Source organism: Leptonychotes weddellii, chromosome 4, assembly GCF_054177405.1.
Source record: "Leptonychotes weddellii isolate Sample4059 chromosome 4, ASM5417740v2, whole genome shotgun sequence".
Classification (NCBI taxonomy): Eukaryota; Metazoa; Chordata; class Mammalia; order Carnivora; family Phocidae; genus Leptonychotes; species Leptonychotes weddellii.
Window position 1 is genome coordinate 169,900,460 of NC_138372.1, and position 21,762 is coordinate 169,922,221.

Below are 21,762 nucleotides of genomic sequence, written 5' to 3' on the forward strand. Positions count from 1 at the left end.
CCAGGCCCACAAGCCCGCAGGCCCACAAGCCCCCAGGCCCACAGGCCCCCAGGCCCACAAGCCCCCAGGCCCACAGGCCCCCAGGCCCACAAGCCCCCAGGCCCACAGGCCCCCAGGCCCACAAGCCCCCAGGCCCACAGGCCCCCAGGCACTCCTACTGCCCAGCAAGCTGCTCTGCGCAGCCCTGTCAGGGTTCCCGCTCTCAGTGCAGGCACTGCTGCCCCCTAAGGGAAACCCCCTGCCCTCCCTTCGGGCTGGGCTGCATACCCTGCTGGGACCCTGCCAAACCCCCACCTGGTGCAGGGCAGCGGCCCGTCCAGGGACCAGATCTGGCAGTTGGCTGGCAGCCTCGCCTCAACGCAGGTGGTCCCGGGACCGGCAGGTGGGAGGGGGGCCTCCCTGCCACCTCCCTCTGCCGGGAGCAGGGCCCAGGGATGTGGGACCTGAGTGGGGTCCAGGAATGCCCCCTGGCTTCGTCGTAGCCAGTAATGACTCTTCTGTATTGACAGGGTTATTCGACAAAAACATCATAGCGAGTACATGGCTGCAAAGCCTGAGGTCCTTGCCCCCAGGCTCTACAGGGACCTACGTGCCGACCTTAGCCTCCACAGGCCCCGGACGAGCACATCTGGCTCTGAGGCCCTCATTGGCCATGGCAGGCACCCATTCCTCAAAACCCTAAGCACAAAGACCAATCAATTCCTCTCTGAGGTCACTGACTGTGGCCCAAAGGGGAGCTGTTCATGAAATGGACAGTGGTCACAAGAAGGGAACAGGTGACAGGATGCCCACAGCCAGGGCAGTTGGTGTTGGGGGGGGCTAGGGCAGCAGGGGACAAGGGGCAAGTGGGCAATGCTTGTCCTGCGTGAGAAAGGGGAGGGAGTCCAGACGAACGTACACCCTCCTGCCTCCCTTTTAGGCACGAGGTCACCGCCCCCCAGAGCCAGGGTGGGCAGGTCGGGGCCAGAGGCTACTCAGACGGCCATGGAGGCCCACGGTTCCTCTCTCTCTCTCTCTCTCTCTCTCTCTCACACACACATACACACACATGAACCTTCTCAGACCAGATTCAATTTCCCACAGGCAGCTGCTGAAATGGATCTGCTGGTAAGAGGCAGAAGTGACATCACTCAGAAATTCTAGGGACCTGAGGCAATGACAAAGCATCCCAGGCTTAAAAAGGGATGTCCCCAAGCTGCCTGGCCCTGAGCCGCCCCCATCGGAGCTGCATGGGAGGCCCGGGCAGGTGGCCCTCCTGCCACCTGGAGGCCCCTCCCTCGACCTCCCCAGGACGACCTTTGCCAGGACCCAGGCAGCTGGGTCCCCTCTCCTGAGTTCCAGACCTGGTCACACAAGCATTCTGACACTTTATGCAGCCTGTCCACGCCCAAGCTCCCCCGTGCCTCCCAGGCTGACCTTCAGGCACTCTTCTCCACATCTAGCCTCCTGCAGAGTCCCTCTCCGGGCTCCCGCCCTCGGGCCAGCGTCTGCCCCTGAGCCTCAGTGTCCTCAAGCTGAGAAGGGGTGGCTCCAGGGCTGAGCAGCGAGACCCCCAATGGGAAGGAGGTGCCCCGCCCGGTGGCCATGGCCCAGGCGACCGAGACACGAACGGGGCTGGTTTTGGTGCAGGGGTGGGGGGTGGGCCAGGCAGGAGCTGGGCAGGGCAGCGGTGTCCTGGCTCCCACGCTGGGGACACTGACCGGGGGTCCACGTCAGAGGCCGGTCCAGGTGGCACGTGGTGCCGCATGCCTGCCAGCCCGGGGTTGACAGAGTGTCACGGGATCGCGGCCCGCGAGCACGGCTTCTGGCGCCGCTGGGGCGCATCTGCTCCCACCAGGGCCCGCTGTCAACATGTGTCTGCCTGTCAGACTTGGGCCCCAGGCCTGGCCTCTGAGGGGGCAGGGCGGGTTCACTCCCCTCGCCGCCCCCCCACCGTTTGCTCTTAAAAAATGCCAGTGTGGGGCTCGCAGTGGGAGGCAGCGTTCAGCGGCTGTGCGGTGTTAAAAAATGCACATAAAGTAGCTGGCTGGAAAAGAGGCCGCGAGGTGCTGAGGGGTGCTACAGGGTTCAGCTGAAAACCCTCGGCAGCCACCGAGCAGGAGGCGCCAAGCCTTCAGAGAGCTTGCGCTGCCCGGGGATCTTCCCAAAATAGACACCGTGAGCTTGGCTCGGGCGGCCCCGCCCTGCCCCACCAGTCCCCGCCAGGGAGTGCCTCACCCTCCCCAGGCCGGGGAGCCCGAATCAGGGGCTCTGGGGTCAGAAGGAGCAGCGGGGCAGGTCTGCAGCCCCACGGCGCCCCAGCGGGACTCACCCCGCCCAGGAAATCATGGCCCTGGGCAGAGGGAGCCCCAGGAAGAGGCTTCAGGAAGGGAGGAAGGCAGCAGGGTGGGGCCTTGAGTGCGCGGTTCGGGGGCCCTCTCTCGCGTCCTCTCATGCTGTTCCGTGTGACTTCCCAGCACACAGGGTGGGGTCAGCAGGTCACAGACGAGGAGACGAGGCACAGGGACCCATGACCTGCCGAGGGGTGTGCCATGGCCAATGAGTAGCAGGGACCACAAATCCGCCCCACTCCGGGGCCTGGGGGCCAGGCCTGTAGCCCGGGCTGGGGGAGGTGGTTCTGGCAGATGGACTTGGGGCTTCTGCTCCACGGTAGGGACCGCAACAGACGCCTGGTCCCATGGAACATGTGTCACGGCCCATACCTGGGTGCACACAGGGAGAGGTGGCAGGGCCGGGAGGAGGGTGGGGATGAGGCTCTGCACTTCTCTCCCTGCCACCCACCTACCCATGGCTTGGATACCCCAACACAGGGGCTGACACTGTCGCAGAGAAGCCCAGCAGCCAGGAGGAAAAGCCAGGAGGAGAGGAGGTGAGCCCCCCCCCCCCGAAGAGGGTCTGGCTGTACTTTCCTGCTGAAGTCAAAGTTCTGCTGACACCAAAGGAGAAAATTTATTCCTTTAAAAATTATTCATCTAAGGAGGCTGCTGGTCAGTGGGCACTCCCGCAGCTGGGAACACCCCACCTTCCTCATAGCAAGGAGTAGGGCACCCTTATGCGGGTCTGGGAAGCTGGATCTGGAGGTGGGGGGTGGTCTCTGGCTCGGCCTCATACCTGGGACAGGCCACCCAACGGTCCGTGTTCCCAATCCCACCTACCTGCCCCAGCCTGCCCTGAAGTTGGGAGGGCTGAGCCCCAGGACTGCCCCCCAGCAGCGACGAGGAGTGGGGCCTCCTGGGAACCCGCCTGGCCCTGGAGGCCTCTGTCCTCCCTGTACTGCCCGAGGCCAGGAGGCTGGGGGAGGTGGGGCTGGAGGCGGCGGGGGGGCGGGGGGGCAGCGTGCACAGCACCGCACTTGATAGAAGGGGGAAGGCGCCACTGCGTGGAGGTCAGCACCTGCAGGGGAGCGGGCTTGGCAAGGTGTCCTCCCCAGTGAGACGTGGGACAGCTGCCTGCTCAGGTGCGGTGAGGCCTGTGCCGTGGAGAGGGGACGGAGCGCCCCACAGCCCCTAACGCTGGCCCCTTTCTCGGCCGGCTTTACTGCCCCAAGGCGGCAGCGCAGCCTGGGCTCTCCCAGGAGCTCGGGCTCTCCTCTCTTGTACCCTCCCCTCGAGCAGCTGCCAAGCAGCTCGCACCCGCCTCTTCCTCTCTGTCTCGGGGTGCCTCTCCTCCCACCATGGACTTAAAGGGCCAGGTGGTAGGTATACCCCAAAGGTCCATCCAGCCCACCGGAGATCAGGGTCCATGTGGAGGGGCCCCCGTGCAGCCCAGGACATATGAGCAGCAGGGTCCTGGCAAGGGCCAGGGTGGCCCCAAACCATAATCCACTTCCGGGTCCCTGCATGTGGACAGTGTGAGTGCCAGGACGGCCAATGACATCTGGCCAGGCCAGGGAGGAGTCCCTCAGACCTGATGCAAATAAGCAGCACACAGCAGGCTGGGGCGGACAGGACGGCAGGGTGCTCGAGGGGGCGTGGCCCGGCGACATGCTTGGCTGAGGAAATGTCAGCAGAATGGGCGCCCCCCCAGTAAGCTTCATCCAGCTCCCAAAGGAGGACAGCAGGGAACAGAGCCTGGGTCCTGCCTGCTGGGTCGGCTGTGGGGTCAGGGGTGACAGTCGGGGGCAGAAAGGATGATAGATCAGAAAGGCCAGCCAGGGCCTTTCACTAAGGAGGCCCAGCGGGAGGCTGGGGCCAGTGGGTGTGACCCAGAGAGAAGCCTCATCTGTCGGGGCCGGCAGAACATCACTTTGCAGAGAGGCTGCCCAGAAGCCCTCCATGGCTCCACCCACTCCACAACCAGCCTGCCTAGGGACTGCTCGGCGAAGGACCAACAGGCGTAGTTTTGTGTAACTACGTGTGGGGCCTCACGGACCATGAACACCGATGCCAGGGGCCTGCTGAGCCCTGGGGGTCAGAGGCTCAGAGTGGGGGGAGGGCTGAGCCTCACGCAGGCCCCGTGAGGAGGCCCAGCCAATGCTCTGGACCTGCTCCTCCACTGGCAAGCTAGCTGAGGCCAAGGCAGAAAGGCCCTTGGATCACACAGCCTAATCCCTCGAGAAAGGGATGGGGAAAATGAGGCACAGAGGCAGAGCACAGCCATGGCCTTCGGGCCCCCTAGTGCCTCTCCTAGGGAGCCCCGTATACCCCGTCTGGAAAAAGGCAGCCAGGCACCCATGCCTCCCTCCCCACAGTTCCACAGACAGAGGCCCTGGGGACACAGCTGGGCAAGGGCTTCCAGGAAGGGGCCCCCCAACCTACAGATGGCCCCAGCGCCCCGCCTCTTCTCCCTCCTGCCCCTTTGGGTGGGCGGGGCAGGGTCTGGGAGCAGCTGGGCCTCTGCAGTCCCCATACTGCCTGCAACCTCACCCTTTTTTTCCTAACAGAAAAGGATGGGGGTAAAATTGGACTGAAACCAAAATATTTTCTAGTTAATTTGTATAATAAGCAAATCCAAAGCATTTCCTTCTCCTCGGCCTGTTTCCCCAGGCCGCGGGGGCGCGCGAGGTGGCGGCGGCTGCCTCCAGACACAGTTGGGAGGCATTGCCAATGAGATTAGGGGGTGCCGCGGCCCCAGGTGTTCACTTGCCAGGGCCGTGTTTACCATACCTGGCTCATCTCCTTTGTCCAGGAGCAAAACACGGAAAATCAGGGCCTGCTCAGCCAAGCGAGAGGCAGTGCGCTCAGGGGTGGGGGGGCCTTCCCCGGGGACGCAGAGGCTGCAAGGCCTCCCCCTCCGTGCCCTGCCTGCTCCAGCTGCCCGTCAGCTTCGACGGGGACAGCCACGGAGGCTCCGTAAGCTCTGAACAGGAACACAGACTCCCCTCCTGGCATGGGCCCCTTTGGGAAGCACTCACTTGCATCTGCTCCATGGGAGCCCCAGGCCCGCCTGCCTCCGTCACCGGCTAGCCTCCGCCCCCGCCCACCACTGACAACACAGGCTGGGGAGTTAGGGGCCCACCCTCACCTGTGCGCAGGAGGGGCCTGCTGCCGCTGTCGCCGGGCCGGCCGTAGGTCTTAGAGAGCTTGTTGGCTGACACCTTGTACAGGACGCCCCCGATGCAGCGGTAGCCTTTATTCCGCCACCGAGAAGAGCTGGGCTGGGCCTTCCCACCCCCGGCAGCGGGGCGCAGGCGGTTCAGCACCAGAGACCTGCGGAGACAGGGAAACTCCGGTGCGTCCAGCCCCACGGGCCCACAGTCTGTCCTCCTCCACACCCCTGCAGGCGAAGGGGACCCTCAACCCCACTAGCCGGGCTGAAAGGGCACGGGTGGGGGACAAGCCTCCCCCTTCCAGCACGTACACCCCTGGGATGAGACTGTCCAGGCCCCGGCCCTCTGGCAGGGCGTCTGGAGGGAGCTCCAGTGCACGGGCAAGTCCCCTGAGGGTCCACACCGTGGCTGGTGGTCATCGCCACTGCCCGGGAACATCTTCCCCCAGATGCTGCCCCAGCGCATGCCACCCAGGCCTTTGGGTCAGCAGGCTCTACTCCTGTCCCCTCTGTTCACCACACAGGAGACCAGCATGGAGAGTAGGAGGGGACGGCCTCACAGACCCCCAACCGGGCAAGCTGTCTGGGGGAAAGACTGGAGGTGCCTTAAAGTCCTGGGCTGGAAGAGGCCTGGGACAGCTTTTGGGGTTAGCTGAGTGGATGATCCAGGCCGGGAAGGCAGACCTGGGCCTGGACGGCCCCAGTGGCCACTTGCCCACTCCCTCCCTCCAGATTCTCCTCCGACCAGCTCCTGGGCCCTATCCTGGCCAGACCAGAGTGGGTCAGGAGGAGGCCCCACATGCCCCCACTTCGAGAGACGTCCCCTGAAGACACCACGGCTGCAATGGGCAGTGGCTGTGGGCCCCCAGACCAGCACCAACTGGGGGCCTGCAGCTGTCCTGGCTGACCCGCTCCCCCCAGCTGTCACATGGGCAGGCTGCCACCGAAATGAGGGGACGAGGCCCTCCCACTCAGGGCGGCTGGCATGGAGACTAGCCAGCTTCATGACTCCAGAAGGGCATGGGGCCTTTCCCCCTCAGGACGCATTTCAGCAGTAATTTGTTTATGCAAATTGACCTTAATTCCGCGTTAGCTCAGACTCTGGCCGTAATGCTATTACCACCGAGTGTGCACACCACACCCCACCGGCAAATCTGGGCCTGAGTGCTAGTGCCTCCAAGCAGCAGGAGGGGCAGGGCGTGAGGACAGCAGTCCTTACTGCAGGGACCGCCACCGGCCGCGGGGACCTGGCTGAAGCGGGGTTCTCCCCACGGCCCTGCAGCCCCCTCCCCCAGGGAGCACACAGACCCCCATCTCCGTCTGGGGCAGCAGCAGACTCTGGCCTGGGCCCCCAGGGACAGGGCAGGCCTCGGGGCATCCTGGCACATAGGCTGCTGGCGGTGGGGGGCCACCCACAATGGACGCGCCCGGAGCTGAGTGCTAGGGCTCGAGCAGCCCCGCTCTGGTGTGCGGTTGCCGCCCCAACCACTTGGCCCCGAGGCCGCCTCGGCCTTCGTCTCTCTGCAAGTGGGGGTGACTCTTGCCAGCGCAAGCCTCTGAGGGCACGCTAGAGACCGTGCGTGAGTGAGCCGGGTGCTCAGGGGACCCAAAGCTGCGGTGTAAGGACAAAGGCCAGGCGGGGAGTGCCGAGGACGACGCCACAGCCCAACAGCACTTAACCCAGTTTCCCTTAATTAAAATTCAAGTTCACAAACACCAATCTTGGGGAAAAGTCCTGCCAAGGGGCCCCAGCCGGCCTGGCTCATGCTCTCTGCGCCCTACAGACTCCAGCTGTCCCCACACAGGGCGCATCTTGGCAGGAAGAGGGTGGGGTGGGCAGCGATCCTCTGGGGGTGCAGACAGACTTCCAGATTTTCCCCAGACCCTGGTCCCAGGGCATCTATGTGTCCGGTGAGCACCTGCCTTGTCCCCTTGGCTCACTCAGAGGCCAGGCCAAAGTATGAGGAGGGTGGGGCCAGGCGGGGTCCTCTTCTGTGCCGGTCCTGCTGCAGAACCCTGTGAGCCCCCTGCGGGGACTGTGGTCACTGTGCACAGGGCACAGCTTGGCCTGAGTCCTAATCCCCACAGCTGAGAGCTGAGCCTAGGGCTGGGGGCCACCACAGCTCGCTCAGCCAGAGGGCAACAGGCCCCCTACAGCCCCAGCCCCATGGTGTCCAGAGCCCTCAGCGGTCTCCCCACCGACAAGGCAGCTGCCCCTTCATATGCCCACTTGGGCCAGGGCCAGCCCTGGGCAGCCTCCACTCCTGCAGCCCTGGGAAGTTGAGTGACCGGCAGCAAGCCCGGCCCATGCCTATAAGACACTCGTCCCTCAGGACCAGACCCCAGACCTCCCAACAGGCCCTGCAGCGAGATGATGCAGCAGCCGCTTACAGGACCAAGGACACCACTCTTAGCTGCCTCTTCCCTTGGGGCACGGACCCTCCCCTCCTGGGCCACCACCCCTACCCACCCTCCATCCACACCCAGGACACCACAAAGCACAAGGACAGGTGGGCAACCAGACCTGCGCCCCACCTACCCACCTGGGCCCAGCATCTCAGGACCCCACATCCCCAGAAACCCAGCCCTTCGAGGGGTGAGGAAGCTTACTTGTGGGCATGTGCCCCTGGCTGAGGCCAGACAGGGACAGACCACCACTCCCAGGGGCAGCCACACAGGTGAAGCTGCAGAAAGAGGTGGCCAGGCCCAGACAGGGACCTGCGGAGGTGGAGGACAGCAGGATCTTGGTTCAGAAGGAGCTAGAAGCTTCAGGACAGATTATGTTCCAGCCCCGAGGGTGGTCCCATCCAGGCCCATCCCACAGCTCCGTGCACCGAGGAGCCTCAGTCTGGGGCTGTTACCAGCTCACCCTGAAGAGCGAGCCCCAGGGACGCCCTCCTGGCTCCCAGGCTAGGCACTAGGGCCAGACATACCCAACGCCCTCCTTCAGAGAAGTCCCTTTCATGATTTATTTTTTTGGCTAAGAGGCGCATCTCAGGTGACATCTCTTTCCCTGCACCTTGTTGATTATTCCCACAGTTACTTTTGTGGATGAACAGGACTAACAGATCTGTCCTCTTCTCCCACCAAAAACCATACCCCTGGGTTTTAAGGCAATTACAGGACAATGGTCGGCCACCGGGGAGGGGATGGGGGCAGTTCGGAGGCCTAGCAGCTCCTCTCACGCCTGGCCCAGCGTTTGCGGCCCATGCACACGCACCTGCCTGAGGGACCCCGCGTGCCCGAGGGTGTGGGGCTGTGGACCCCGGTGGTGCCACGGGGCTATCTGGAGGAGGTGGATGTACCCACAGAACTTGGGCAGGGCGGGCCAGGGCTGCAGAAGGGCCCACCTGCCCAGCCCGCAGCGGCACAGGCCTCCTCCGCCCTTCCCTCACCCCTGCTGGGCCCGCTCGCTGACTCGGGACCTGGGCCGGGCGGGCGCCGGGCTGGCAAGGGGCCGCCTTGTAGCTTTTCATTGCCGTGGGTGTCACAGAGCTCCGGTCAATTGTTCCCTAATGGAGAGGACAGGCTCTGGAAACCAACTGTATTGAGAAGAGGGGATAAAATTAATGAGATAATAGCCGGGCCAAGGACCCGGAGAACGCTCCTGCCCTCGCGGCGAGGGCCCTGTAATTCCTTTTCTACAACAGGAGGCTCAGATCTAAAGGCTTCTCCCATCCGTCCGGCAGGCCCACGCCGCCAGGAAATTTCATTAACGCTGGAAAATAGGAAAGGTATTAAGCGTGGATAATGAAGGCCAGGGAGGGAACCGTGCCTTAAGATAGTCCTCTTTCTCGCCTTTGTAATGGGAGGCATGAACTTTCCCTTCAAATCCATTTCTAATCCATTTGAAATACTACAGCAAATTATCTTTCCTTCAGCCCGAAAGCGGCCAGCCAATTTACTCCGAATAGAAGTGACAATGCCCCAGGATTTATCACCATAACCTTGACTACACCAGGGTGAGGGCTGGGCCCCCCACCCCCCCGGGGGGCACGAAGAACGGGTGGGGGGAGATAACATTTTCAATGAATAGCAGTGGTAATGGGGAGACAGACACGCATACCACAAAAGTAGGTATAAAAAGAAAAGCTGTCCACGTGTCTGGGGCCTGGGGTTGGGGGGCAGCTGGCAAGTCCCAGCCCGAGGCCGGTGAGGCCGGCAGGTGCCCTGCCGTGCCCGGATGCCCAGGAGGAGGGGACGCCAGGGTCTGGGCAAGACCGAGGGAGGCTTTCCCTGGGAAGCCAGGGAGGAGTGTGGTGTGTGCCCTGCTTGGCCTGCAGGGTCTGCTCACCCAGTCTGCCAGGGCTCCCCCGCCCTCCAAGGGCTTGGAAGGCCGACCCTGCACACCCACACTCCTTCCCCCGTGAGCGTCCCAGGGCCACTTCCCACGGCAGGTCCACATAGCCCCCAACACTGTACACAGGGTGCCCCCGCCCACTGGGTCTGCTTCTTAGGCTGCAGGGTGAGACGGGCCCAGCCCAGGCGCCGTCGGCTACACAGCCTGGCAGCCAGGGGCATGGGTGTGCATGTGAGGACAGGCAGATCAGCTCCCAAAGGTGCACACATGAGCACAAGCACCCAGCCCACCCTGGTCACAGGAGCTGACAAACACAAGCCCCTCCTGAGGCCCCACAGTGGATGCTGCACTCTGCACCCCAGACCCGGGGGTGAGGACAGGCAGCCTGCCTGGGCCACGTCTGGTGAAGGCCCAGGGAGTGGTTCACTCCTGACCAAGAGCAGACTCAGGCGCGAGTGGACAAGGGGCAAGGGAGGTGGCCCCAACCTCTGGGAGGCCCTGGATGGGGCAAGTCCCAAACTGGGAGCTGTGCCCAGATGCCCAGGCCTCCTCACCAGGTCCAACGGCACCTTTAAATACCGCCTCAGGCCGCCCTGCACAGCCCCACTGGAGCCGAGCGGACCCCAGCCCCCACTCAGACTCGCTCAGTCCTCAGGTTTCCTGAAGAAACAGCACAGTGTACATGGGCCTAAGGCAGCCAGCCCATCCCAGGCCACGTGGACCCAGAGAAGATGGGACAGACCTGCCTCCCGGGGAAAGGGCCAGGCCAAGGGGCCACACGAAGGCTGGGCACAGATCTGTGTGCAGGACCAAAGGACCTGAGCCCAGACAGGAAGTCACTGGCGGGAACTTGCCAGGCACACAGAGGCGTTTTTGCTGGTGGGTCCTTCCCAACCCCCTCAGGGAGGGCTCCTGGACCCCGGATGTCCCTACAGTCTGCTCCCCACCTTTCACACAGACCCCTCCCCTCCCTGGGACCCCTCAGCCAGCCAGTGACTGCAGTCACCAAGGGAACCTACCTCACCTAAGCTGGCCCCTCTCTCGCTCTTGTGGTATGCGTGTCTGTCTCCCTCTGCACATGCATACCCTACGCCTGTTATTGGGGTCACCTCTGAGACCAAGCACAGATGCAGGCTGGGCGGTCCCCACCCTGATTTACAGCTCCCTCGGGGGGTCCCTGCACTCCCAGCCCACCAGCTAGTTTGAAAACAGCGTGTTTGATCAAGTTCTGTCCCCACTTCCCCTGTGGGGAGTCTGTCAAGAGACCCTGCAGGCTGGGCTGTCAGGCCCTCATGGGCCACTGTCCCCACACGCCCCCCACCAGTCAGGACTCCAGCCACACTGGACAGTTCTGCTTCCCGGAAAGCCCTGTGGAGTGTGTGAGCGTGGTGTGTGCCCTGCTCGGCCTCGCGTGGGCCTCTGCACATGCATACCCTACGCCTGTTATTGGGGTCACCTCTGAGACCAAGCTCAGACGTCAGGTCCTCAGGAAGCCTTCCCTGACCCCCCGACAGCTTGCTGTCATGGGCCCCCGGCCTTGCACAGTGTAGTAATGCACCCTGGAGCTCCTGGGGCAGCTCACTGCAGTGCCTCTGACCTGGGAGCCACGTCGGTGTGGGGAGCTCTGTCAATCTGTGCCGGGAGAATGACAGCAGGAGGGAGGGGCTGCATGCTGCCTGGGATCCCACACGCTGTGGTCCTCTCGGGGTTCAGGTCAGGTGAGAGATGCAGAGAGGACACACAGGACGGGCAGGGAGACCAGGCAGCGGGGAGACCAGGCAGCAGGGGCTCCCTGGGAACAAAGGGGCATGAACGCACAGCCAGTGCTTCTGGGGGAAGCACCCAGGAGCCCGGACCCTTGGAAAGACCCTCGCGCGTGAGCATGGTGGGTGGGTGGACTGAGGCTGGGAGGCTGCGGCCACTGTCCAGGGCTGGGCAGGCGGAGGTGGGGGAGGCGGAAGGCCAAGGTCGTGGGCTGCTAGCAGAGGGGCTCAGCCAGGCTCCTGGCCAGAGCTCGACCTCTGACGCCCGCTGGCTGGGGCAGGGTCAGTGCGAGGCCAAGGAGCCAGCAGCCTCTCGGTCAGGCCACCCAGCCTGTGGTGACCGTGCAGGAGGTGGGCAGGCTGGCTGGGGAGCAGAGAAAACAAGCGGGGAAGCATTTTCAGGAAATGGAGCACGGTTCTGCGAAGCTCCGAGGCGAGCAGGGAGTGCGCCGTCAGCAGAAGCCGAGTGCCCGGGGGAGGCGGCTCGGCACAGCGAATCCCAAGTAGGTCAGGCCCAGTCACCACCGTGACAGGCTGCAAAGTGCTTAAGTGGGCTTTCCACGGAAACGCTGACGGGCGCCGCCTCAGCGCAGCTCAGCCGGGAGGGTGCGAATGTGCCCCCACACGAGCGCAAGGGGCCCGGCCCCCGCAGCCTGCGCGCGCTCTGCCCCCAGAGCAGGACCCAGCTTGGAGCCAGTGCAGGGGTGGGGAGCTGGCGATGCTGGGCAGTCTGCGGGGAGAGCTCTGGGCGGGAGGGGCCCACGCAGGACCAGCAGGGAGGGAGGTGAGAGGATGGGATGGCCAAAGTGCAGGCCTAAGGTAAGGGTCTCAGAAACAGGGCTCAGCGGCCAGGGACCTAGCGGACGGCACAGGCCTCATGATGACTGTGGCTACCTGCCCTCCTCAGGCCCTCCCGAATGCGGCCCACAGCCAGCTCCAGGGGCCGCCAAGCCCCCAGTGAGTCAGGGCTGGGGCTCCAAGCCCAGCTGGGACCGTACACCCGGCAGCTGGCCCTGGGTGCTGACATCCCCATTCGTACTCAGGCCACCCTGGTGCAGGGGCAGGCCCACGACCCAGCCTTCCAGGGGCCATCTCGCAGCAGATGGGGGGCTACGGGCCTGGGTGGGAGCTGAGGCCTGGGGGGCTGTGTGACCTGGGGGTGGGCTTGCGGCAGGGATAGGATGCGCCTGGAGAGGGGCTGGCCCACAGGGGAGGCTGAGCACCTGACCGTGGCCCTGGGGGGGGGGGAAGGGGCGGGGGGGGGGGAGGCCGACTCCCATGGCTCCTGGGCCGACCTAGAGGGTCACCTGGAGGGTCACCTGGGGGCTTCAGCACCGAGGCTGCTGCTGCGTCCTGAGAGGCCCCCGTCCCGCGGCTCCCCAAGAATGAGCAGAAGTGACTCAGGGCGCCCCTGACCGGCCAGCATGCTGGCGGGCAACACTAACTCTGCTGTCCCCATTACAAATGCCGCGGCTTCATTATGAGGGGCTGGGACTGTTTTATGTGCTCACATCTATTCAATTGGTATTTCGATCAATGGATGCATTACAAGCTTTCCCTTTAAGAGCCTAATAAACAAGATGGAAAGTAAAATTCTCCATAAAATGACACTTTTAAAAATCCATTTCAGCTGCAGCTATTGGTGTTCTCTGTGTTAGCCACAAAAACCACGTATTACCGGGCCTCGGCGGCCCCACTGTGCAGTCCCGAGTCCAGCTCGCAGGGGGCGGCAGGCAGGTGCTCAGGCTGGGCGGCCCGGGGCAGGGCCCTCCATCCCTTGCACCCGGGTATCACCCTCTGGTCTGGGTTGTCAGCCCAGGACTGCCTTGGCCCATGACAGCTGGTGAGGGGCAGGGCTGGCCCTTCCTCTGTTCCCTTGCCCATCCCCCATGTCTCTCTCTCCACCTGCTCCTTCTCTGTCTCCCCTCTCTCCCTTCCTGTTTCTCTTGCCGCCCCCCCCCCCCAACCTGCCCCCTTCACCCTGTTCACTGTACACGTCGAGTTCTGGCTGACTATTCCTCCAGCCTTGAAATGGCCCTTGTCCCCAGAACTCCATGTGAGGGACGAGCCAAGAGAGGAGCAAAACTCAGGCTGCAGGACAACCGTTGTAGCTCCTGCCTAGGATTCTCTGGGAAGATGTGGGAGGGCAAGACCCCACCTGGCTCATGGCTCCTTGGTTGACAGCCCCCAAGGAAGCCTGTGTAAGCCACCTGGCCCATCTTGTCCACCACCCTCCCGAAAACAGCCCAGGACTGAGGGCACCCACAGGGACATTCAAACCAGGCTGAACCTCCACCCTCCCTCCACATCCCCCCAAGCTCCCAGACCCAGAGCTCTGTACGTCTGAACCCTGGGGTCACTTCCCCAGGCTCCCTCCTCAAAGCTGGACCTGCCAAGATGGCCTCCACCTCCAGCCTGTGTCCCTGGCAAGAGCTGGGCTGGGCTGGGCCTCCTCACCACCCCTGCTGCCTGCACACTGTCCACACAGTGAGCCCTTTCCTGTGCCCTCCCTGCAGGAGACTCTGGTGTCTGTGGCTCTGACCCGCACCAGCAGGGACGCAGGGACCTAGGCCAGAGAGTGCCCCGGCTGAGCCCTGGCAGCCAACACCTGCCACCCTCCCCTGAGGGACAGGTCTTATCAGGGCCCCGGGCGTCCTGGCCTCTGGCAGCGGGTGCCTCACCCTCCCTCACAAGGCCTCCTCTTGCCTGCGTGGTGACCCATCTCAGGTCCTCCACCCTCACACTCTGTGCTCCAAGCTGAGGTGCCAGCCCAGGCCCGGCCCCACCGTGCCACCAGCCCTCCCTCTCTGTTCCGGGGCAGAGGGCCCTAGCTGCCTGCACCCCCTCTCCAGCTCCATCTGCGCAGCGCCCCTCACTTCCAGCACCGCGGCCCCCTTCCGCCTGCAAGAGCATGCCCTCCTCACCCCCAGAATCCCACAGGAGTCACCCCTGCCCCTCTGGTGACCCTCACGCACGTGTCAGGAAGGGGCCCTAGCGTCTGGACACAGCCAAGCGGAGGGTCACAGGAGGGCAGCTCACACCATGGGCATGTGACGAAGTGAAAACATAATAGACCCACACAGAATGCCGCGAGCCCTGGCCGTCAGGGACCCCATGTGTCAGTGCCACCTAAGGAGACTCATGAAATGAGAGGAGGGAAGAGCCAGGTGGCCCCTGTCGCCACCGTGCAGCCTGGCCCCCCTGGAAAGGGGCTGGTGTCCTCAGTGAGCCATGCAGACAGCACACAAACATCAGGGAAAGGCCCACGACCTCAACAGTGAAAGCTCGAGAGTCAGAATGTGAACAGGTAGCTAACTGCGAGGTGAAGATACAGCAGAGTCAACAGCCTCCCAAGACCCCACCGAGACCCGGCCAGGACGCACGAAGGAAACCAGCATGTACTTCCACACTGAGGGAACCCAGCAGCCGGCCCATGCAGCACGGAGAACAGGAGGGACGTCCGACTGGCCGGCTGGGCCAGGCCCCCCTGCAGCAGGCGGGGTAGAAGAGTAAGATTCAATTCGGCTGGTTTGGAGGCTGATCAGCTGGGGAAGGCTGGAAGACTAAGCCAGGGTTTCTAACATTCATCTGGGAGAACAAATCCTCAGGAGAGACAAAGACAGTCAGCAGTAAGGACGCAGGGTCCAGAAACAGCACCGTCTCCAGTCCCTGGACGCTGGCCGGGCCGAGTGCTCATTTCAATAAACAAGTCTCTGGGGCACCTGGTGGCTCAGTCGGTTGAGTGTCCGACTCTTGGTTTCAGCTCAGGTTGTGATCTCAGGCTTGTGAGATCGAGCCCCGTGTCGGCTCCACAGTGGGCGTGGAGTCGGCTGGAGATTCTCCCTTTCCCTCGGCCCCTCCCTGCCCTGGCTCCCCATCTAAAAGCAAGGCTTGGGTGAGATGCCAGCTGACTCCCATGGCACACGGCTACAGAGGGAAAGACAAGGCGCTGCCGAGGCCACGGGAGGCTGGAGTGCTCTCCTGCGCGGGGAGTGCAGACGAGGACAGCCACCATGGCGCTGTCCTTACCCACTGCAGTGCGGCACCCCCACCCTCTGACAGAGCAAGTCCACAGAAACCGGGGTTCTGAGTCAGTGGGCGACATGCCCAACAGGACAAGAGAGCAGCGAAGACTAGAAATACGCCGTCAACGTGTCAGTGAGCACAGTGACTAAACTGTGGTATGTCCACACAGCTCGAGGGAAAAGAACGCCCTACCACTGCCCACAGCGGTGCGCCTGGACCCGGGGAAAAACAGGGTCTCGGCCAGCTCGGGCTGCTGGACAGCACCACAGACGGGCGGCTTACACAACAGAAGCCGATTTTTTTTTAAGATTTTATTTACTTATTTGACAGAGAGAGAGACACAGCAAGAGAGGGAACACAAGCAGGGGGAGTGGGAGAGGGAGAAGCAGGCTTCCCGCCGAGCAGGGAGCCCGACGCGGGGCTCGATCCCAGGACCCTGGGATCACGACCTGAGCGGAAGGCCGACGCTCAATGACTGAGCCACCCAGGAGCCCTGAAGCTGATTTTCTCACAGAAGTCCAAGATCAAGGTGCCAGCATGTTGGCTGCAGGTAAGGCCTGTCTCTCCTGCCTTGCAGGTGCCCACCTTCTCCCTGTGTCCTCACACAGGCCTTCTTCCATACGCTGGCCGAGAGAGCTTTGGTGTCTCTTCCTCTACTTACAAGGACTCCGATTCTATCAGATTAGGGCCCCACCTCAGTGACTTCATTTAACCTTGATTACTTCTGTAAAGGCCCCATCTCCGTGTACAGCCACACGGGGATCAGGGTTACAACCCATGAGTCTGTTTGGATGATTCGGTGTAACAAACGGTGAGCAAACGAAGTGAGACACCAAACAGTACCTCCTGTATGATTCCATCCACTGGAGCTCGAGAACCTTGAGGTGGAGCCCGTCTAGACTGAGAAAGGCCAGAGGAGTGGTCATCTCTGGGATGAGGTGGGGTGCTGGGAGGGGCGCAAGGGAGACCTGGAGGCAGGGCAGGCAGTGCGCAACCCCTGCCTGACCTGGGGGGCGGGTACGCGAGGTAGAAGGTCCACAGAACTGACTACCAAAGATACAAGCCACAAACGTTTACAAAGGGAAAATCAAAGAGGAAGATCTGTGCAGAAAGCCAAGTTTGGGAACAAGCATTTGTACATGATAAAGGCGACATTTTTAAATAATGGAAAAAGTCTGATAGTTAATAAATGGTCTTGAGACAACCAGATAATTATTAAACAAGATGAGGGGTGCCTGGGTGGCTCAGTCGGGAAGCCTGCTTCTCCCTCTCCCACTCCCCCTGCTTGTGTTCCCTCACTGTGTCTGTCAAATAAATAAAATCTTAAAAAAAAAAAAAAATGAAACCTGAACTTTAGTCTTACACCATATTCCCAAATAAATTCCAGGTAGATTAAAGTTTTAAATGTACAACTTGAAACCGTAGCACTAGAAGAAATTACAACTGAACTCCTATAACTTGGGGTGGGGAAGGCTGTTCCAAACAAATCAATAGACTAAGTCTTAAGAGACGGACAGATTTAAGTACACAGAAAAGCAAAAGGATCTGCTAAAAATCCTCACAAACAAAACTGGAAGGCAAAATTCAAATTGAGAAACAATGGATCACCTCTGATAAAACAAAGAGTGACCCCCTGAATACTTACGAGTCTTGCAAACTTGTAAGAAACAGGCTGGAGGCAAAGAACAATAAACATAAAAGGTGTTGAACTTGACAAAGAATATGAATAAAATTGAAATTAAAACTGGATCGCATCCTCCTGCATTAAAGGGTGGAAAAGTCTGTGGCAGTGGGGGCTCCCCCTGAGAAGGGTGGGGGCAGACCCAGGGCAGCAGCCCCCGCAGCCAGAACTGGGGTGGACAAAACAACGATGAAGAGGCGCACTTTCAACTGCCAGGCCTGAGGGGCACGAACTGGTGATGGAGCTGTGTCTGCCTCCTCCAAGAAGCCTTCCAGCCCGCAGTCTGCTGCAGCAGGGAGACGGCAGCGGGGGTCAGGTGGGAGCGCCCTGGCCAGCACCGGGTGGCACGCGCCTAGGCAGAGCCAGGCCCGGGGTAGGCGCCGGGGGTGGGGTGAGTGGGGGCGGAGGGGCGTGCGCGTGCCAGGCGCCCAATGCTTCAGACCCCCAACGGGTCCCTGGGGGGCACCGGCCGGTAGCTAAGCCTCCCGGCCCCGCCGCCCGGAGGCCCGGGGGCGGGGCCGGTGGGGCCGGGGCGGGGCCCGGCGGGGGCGGGGCTGAGACTGGACCGCCTCTCCGCCCGCCCCGCCCCCAGGCAGAGGCACGCCTAGGGGACAGAGCTCGGGCCATAATTTATGCTCCCCCGCCTATGCTTTATGGCTTTCTTAATTCAGCTCCTGCTACTATTAATGTAGTTAATGCTGAGATTATATCTATTTTCTGGCGTCAGGCGGTGATTTATTCAAGCCATTTTTCCGGTGGAGGCTCCCACGCTGTTAAATCAAGTGCCTTGCCAATTAAGTGCTGACTTGGGAAGTGGACGCAATCTTAACAGACATCTAACCGCAAATTAAACCGGGGCTCCTTACTCTGGGGAGTGGGCGGGGCAACCGGGGAAACCTTGCTGACTTGGAGGAAAGTCTCAAGAAAATGAAACCACTCTGCACCTGCCTGCTGGTGTTCAGATCCTGGCAGAGGAGTGCAGGCCCGGAAGAGTCAGGCTCAGCAGAAGCTGGGGTTGGGGTGCCCCCGGCCACTATAGCTACCCAGCAGACAGGGGTCACTGGGCCTGTCCCCAACACAAGAGGGTCTCTGCAACTGCAGCTCCCACCGACCCAAGACATAGCATTTAAAACAAAAGACCTCTCAGCCATCCCCATGATTCCTGAACCATCCCCAGTCTGCACATGAAGTGGTGCAGGGACCCTCAGGCAGCCTTGGAAGGGTACCAGATGGGAGATGGAGGGGGTGGATGGCCCCAGCACTGGATGCGCTGCAGCCTAGCTCAGCAGCTCTGACCCTGGTCAGAGCCCAGAAGGGCAAGGGAAGGCCCCAGGAAGGAGGGGCTCACGGAGGGCCACACGGGTGGGAGGGGGGGTGAGTACAGAAGAAAGGCAGGCAGCAGGGAGGGAGGGGTGAGGCTCACTGCCAGGACCATAGCAGGGCAAAGACACGTGTCCCAAAGCCCAGCATCTCTCTGGGTGCCCCTGCGGGTGACAGGGCAGGGCAGATGCTGGTAGCCAGACTGGGGTGGTGCCACAAAGTAGGGTCCGGGGACGAGGTGGTGGCCAGGGGCCTGAGTGAGCACTTGCTTGCCAGGGCTCTTTAGCGTGGTCCTCAGCAGCTGTGAGGCTCCCCAAACCCCCAGAGGAACGTCTCCCTCACCGGCCTTCAGAGGCCTTGGCCCAGCCCTGAGAGGGGAATCGTGTTTTGGGGTAAGAGCAGGCTGAAGGGTTGATATATGCAAAGAGTTAAATATGATATTGATTATCTGAGCGATGCTTTACTACCACCTCTAAAACCAGGATAGAAGTGGTATTTAAAATGCTGTTTGATTGTGTTAAGGCACCCAGTACCGCTGGGTGACAAGGACATTTTATTTCTTCCTGTCAGAGGCAGTATTTTCAGCTTCCTCTGCTCCTCATCTCCAGGGACATCAGGAGTGACCAGTCCTGTCACAGGAGGGCCCTCGGTGCTGGCCTGGTGTGGCCAGGGGGTCCAGGCACAGCCTGAGGGGAATCTTCCCAGGGTTCCACGGGGAGAAACTTAACAGGACTTTCTGATGCTTCCTTCCCGACGACCCTGCTATTTCCAGAATGAAGCTTCCCTCCGGCAAACCAATGGGACGCCCTCTCATTCGGTCCTGAAACACCAGCCCTGGCCGATGGGTCTCTTCCTCCGCGAGCCGCTGTGCTGTGACCACTGGCCCCCAGGAGACCACAGCCTGGCCTGTGGTTTTGCTGAGGCACAGTGGCAGCTCTCACAGGGTCCTGTCCCCCTCAGGGTTTGCCCCCACGGGCGAGGCGCCTGCCTGCCCGGCCCCTTTCCCACTGCGTCCCCCAGTAGGCTGGCCTGAAAGCTGCCTGGCAGGCCTCAGCCACTCAAGCCAACTTCCAAAGGGCAAAGAAGCCATCTGTATGTCACACAGATCAAGACACAGGGCACTAGAACAGGCGAGACAGGCCGGCCCAGGAAAGGGGGAGCGAGCTGGCCAGCATGGTCGCCCAGGGGCAGATGGCCCAGGGCCCGCGCGCGCGCGCACGTCAGGGATAGGAGGTGGCCGGCGAGAGGCGGGCCCATCAGGGCTGGCACAGCGGCGGGGAGGCAGGAAGGCTGCCAGAGGAGCTGGAACCCGCCTCACGGCCACCGTGACACCCGTGTGCATGGAGGCCGGAGAGCCCAGGGTACCCACTTGTCCTGGCTTCCCGGCAAAGAAGGGAACCGTGTTCCTGGAATCCATGGCATCCCAAGGTGCCAGGATGCAGCATCCCACACCAAGAGACAAAGAGCACCATGCAATGGGAGCAAGATAGGGGGACACATGTCCATGGAGAAACAGGGACAAGGAGAGCAGCAATGGGAAGGACACAGACACGTGGAAGCAGCGACAGAGGAAGGGCACAGAGCAGAGACCGAGCAGCCAGAGGCTGGCGGGTCAGAGACACAGCCACAGACATGATGCCAGCAGGGCCAGAGACCTTCCCAGGCCTGCCCACTTGTGGCTATGGCCCCACCAGGCCTCCTACCCAGCAGCATGGCCTCTGGGACACAGATACCAGGGACCAGCTCCCCATGGGCCCAGAGAGGGAGGTGACCAGCCCAACATGATGGGCAGATCCCAGCCTGAGATGGAGCAAAGGTGGGAGGGGGGCTCTGATGTCTGCCCCCCCTCCCTTCCCACAAGGGCCTCAGCATCATGCCTGTCCTGGGGCCCCTCTCCTCCCATGCCGTTCACAGACTGAGCCCGGGTGCCACCTCCGAAACGTGGTCTCACCACAAATACTCCGGCCACAATGCCTGTGACCCCAGGCCAGACGCAAGCAGTCCCCACGGCCAGGGAGGAAGCAGTGACACAACACCGTATGGGTGGGGGCGGGGGGCATGTCACAGGGGCCATGTGGCCACTAAGGAGGGCAGGCCAGAGGCTCAGACTGACAGGGGATGGCAATTCAGCCCCATCCGGGCCCCCCACCATGCCAGACACCCGCGCCCGCCCACGCCACCGTCCTCCAACTGAGGCCAAGGCCCCCCTCCCCCCAGTGCCAGTGCCTGGGAGAGCCAAGGAGGAAGCAGCTGGGAGTGCGGCTGAGGTGCGCCCCTGCCATGGGACATTGTGGTGGCCCAGCCCAGGGCAGCCTCCCCTGGGGGCTCCACACCCTCACTCCTGACCCTCTCACTGTCCTACACTCATTTCATGGGGCCATCCTAGGGGTGTCCACACAGGTGGGGACAGGATCCTGGACTCAGAGGGACCAGCTGGCCTGTTGCTGGGGTCCTGAGGGCCTGATGCCAGAGGGGGCTTCCATGTGCCACCCAACACTGGGCAGGTGTTTGACCACGAGCGCAGACGACAGGAAGGCAAGGGGGCCCGTCTCGGCCTGTGTGCCAGCCAGACCCCAGCACCCAGGGGCCCTCTCCTCACTCCTCAGGGCCCTGTATCCCAGGCCCAGCTCTGCCGGCGAGGGGCTGGGCGCTGGCATCACCCGGAAAAGGTCCGCCTCTTCCAGATGAGGTTCCAGAGGGAGACCAGGTGTCTCTGACCAGCGTCCATCGGGGCCAACGGGGCTGTGGCAAGGTTGGTCTCCCTCCCTTACCTTCCATCGAGCGGGCGAGGGGTCAAGGCCCCACGTGCCCAACCAAGCTCTGGCCCCTCCCCACACTCTGCCAAGGAGCTCGGGCAGGTGTTCCGGCCTCAGGAGGACGTGCTCAGCCCTGCTGCCACGAGGCTGCTGACAGCTGAAAGGCCCGCCTGCTTCAAAGAGACGCAGAAATAAATAAATAAGGCAGGCGCGCTTTGAACCGACTTCCAAGTGAAGAGTTGCATCCTTGCTGTCAGGCCCCCACCAGCAGTTTCTGTAGCACCTCCCGAGCAGAAATGCACCTCAGCCCATTTATTAGAATGATGAAGGCAAAGGGACCTACAATTGCACTCCTTCCTTAATGAGCAGCCGAAGAGATCGGTAAGCATAATTTCAGAGGCCAGTAATATTTTATATAATCGCCGAGTG

General features: G+C 62.1%; 1 protein-coding gene and 1 long non-coding RNA gene across 6 annotated transcripts in view; both read right to left on the reverse strand.

Annotated features, from left to right (window-relative positions):
• ZC3H3 (zinc finger CCCH-type containing 3) overlaps positions 1–21,762 on the reverse strand; it is a 91,330-nt gene that overhangs the window by 22,786 nt on the left and 46,782 nt on the right. For all 5 annotated transcript variants that reach the window (XM_081816651.1, XM_081816654.1, XM_081816652.1 and 2 more), the window contains exon 5: positions 5,464–5,648. In XM_081816651.1, the coding sequence (XP_081672777.1) occupies positions 5,464–5,648 (185 nt within the window). The remainder of the gene's footprint in view (positions 1–5,463; positions 5,649–21,762) is intronic.
• LOC145721007 (uncharacterized) lies at positions 10,783–12,786 on the reverse strand. The gene is made up of 2 exons (XR_014144472.1): positions 10,906–12,786; positions 10,783–10,827 (listed from the first exon to the last, which is right to left on the reverse strand). It is a non-coding gene; the product is annotated as an uncharacterized LOC145721007 (long non-coding RNA).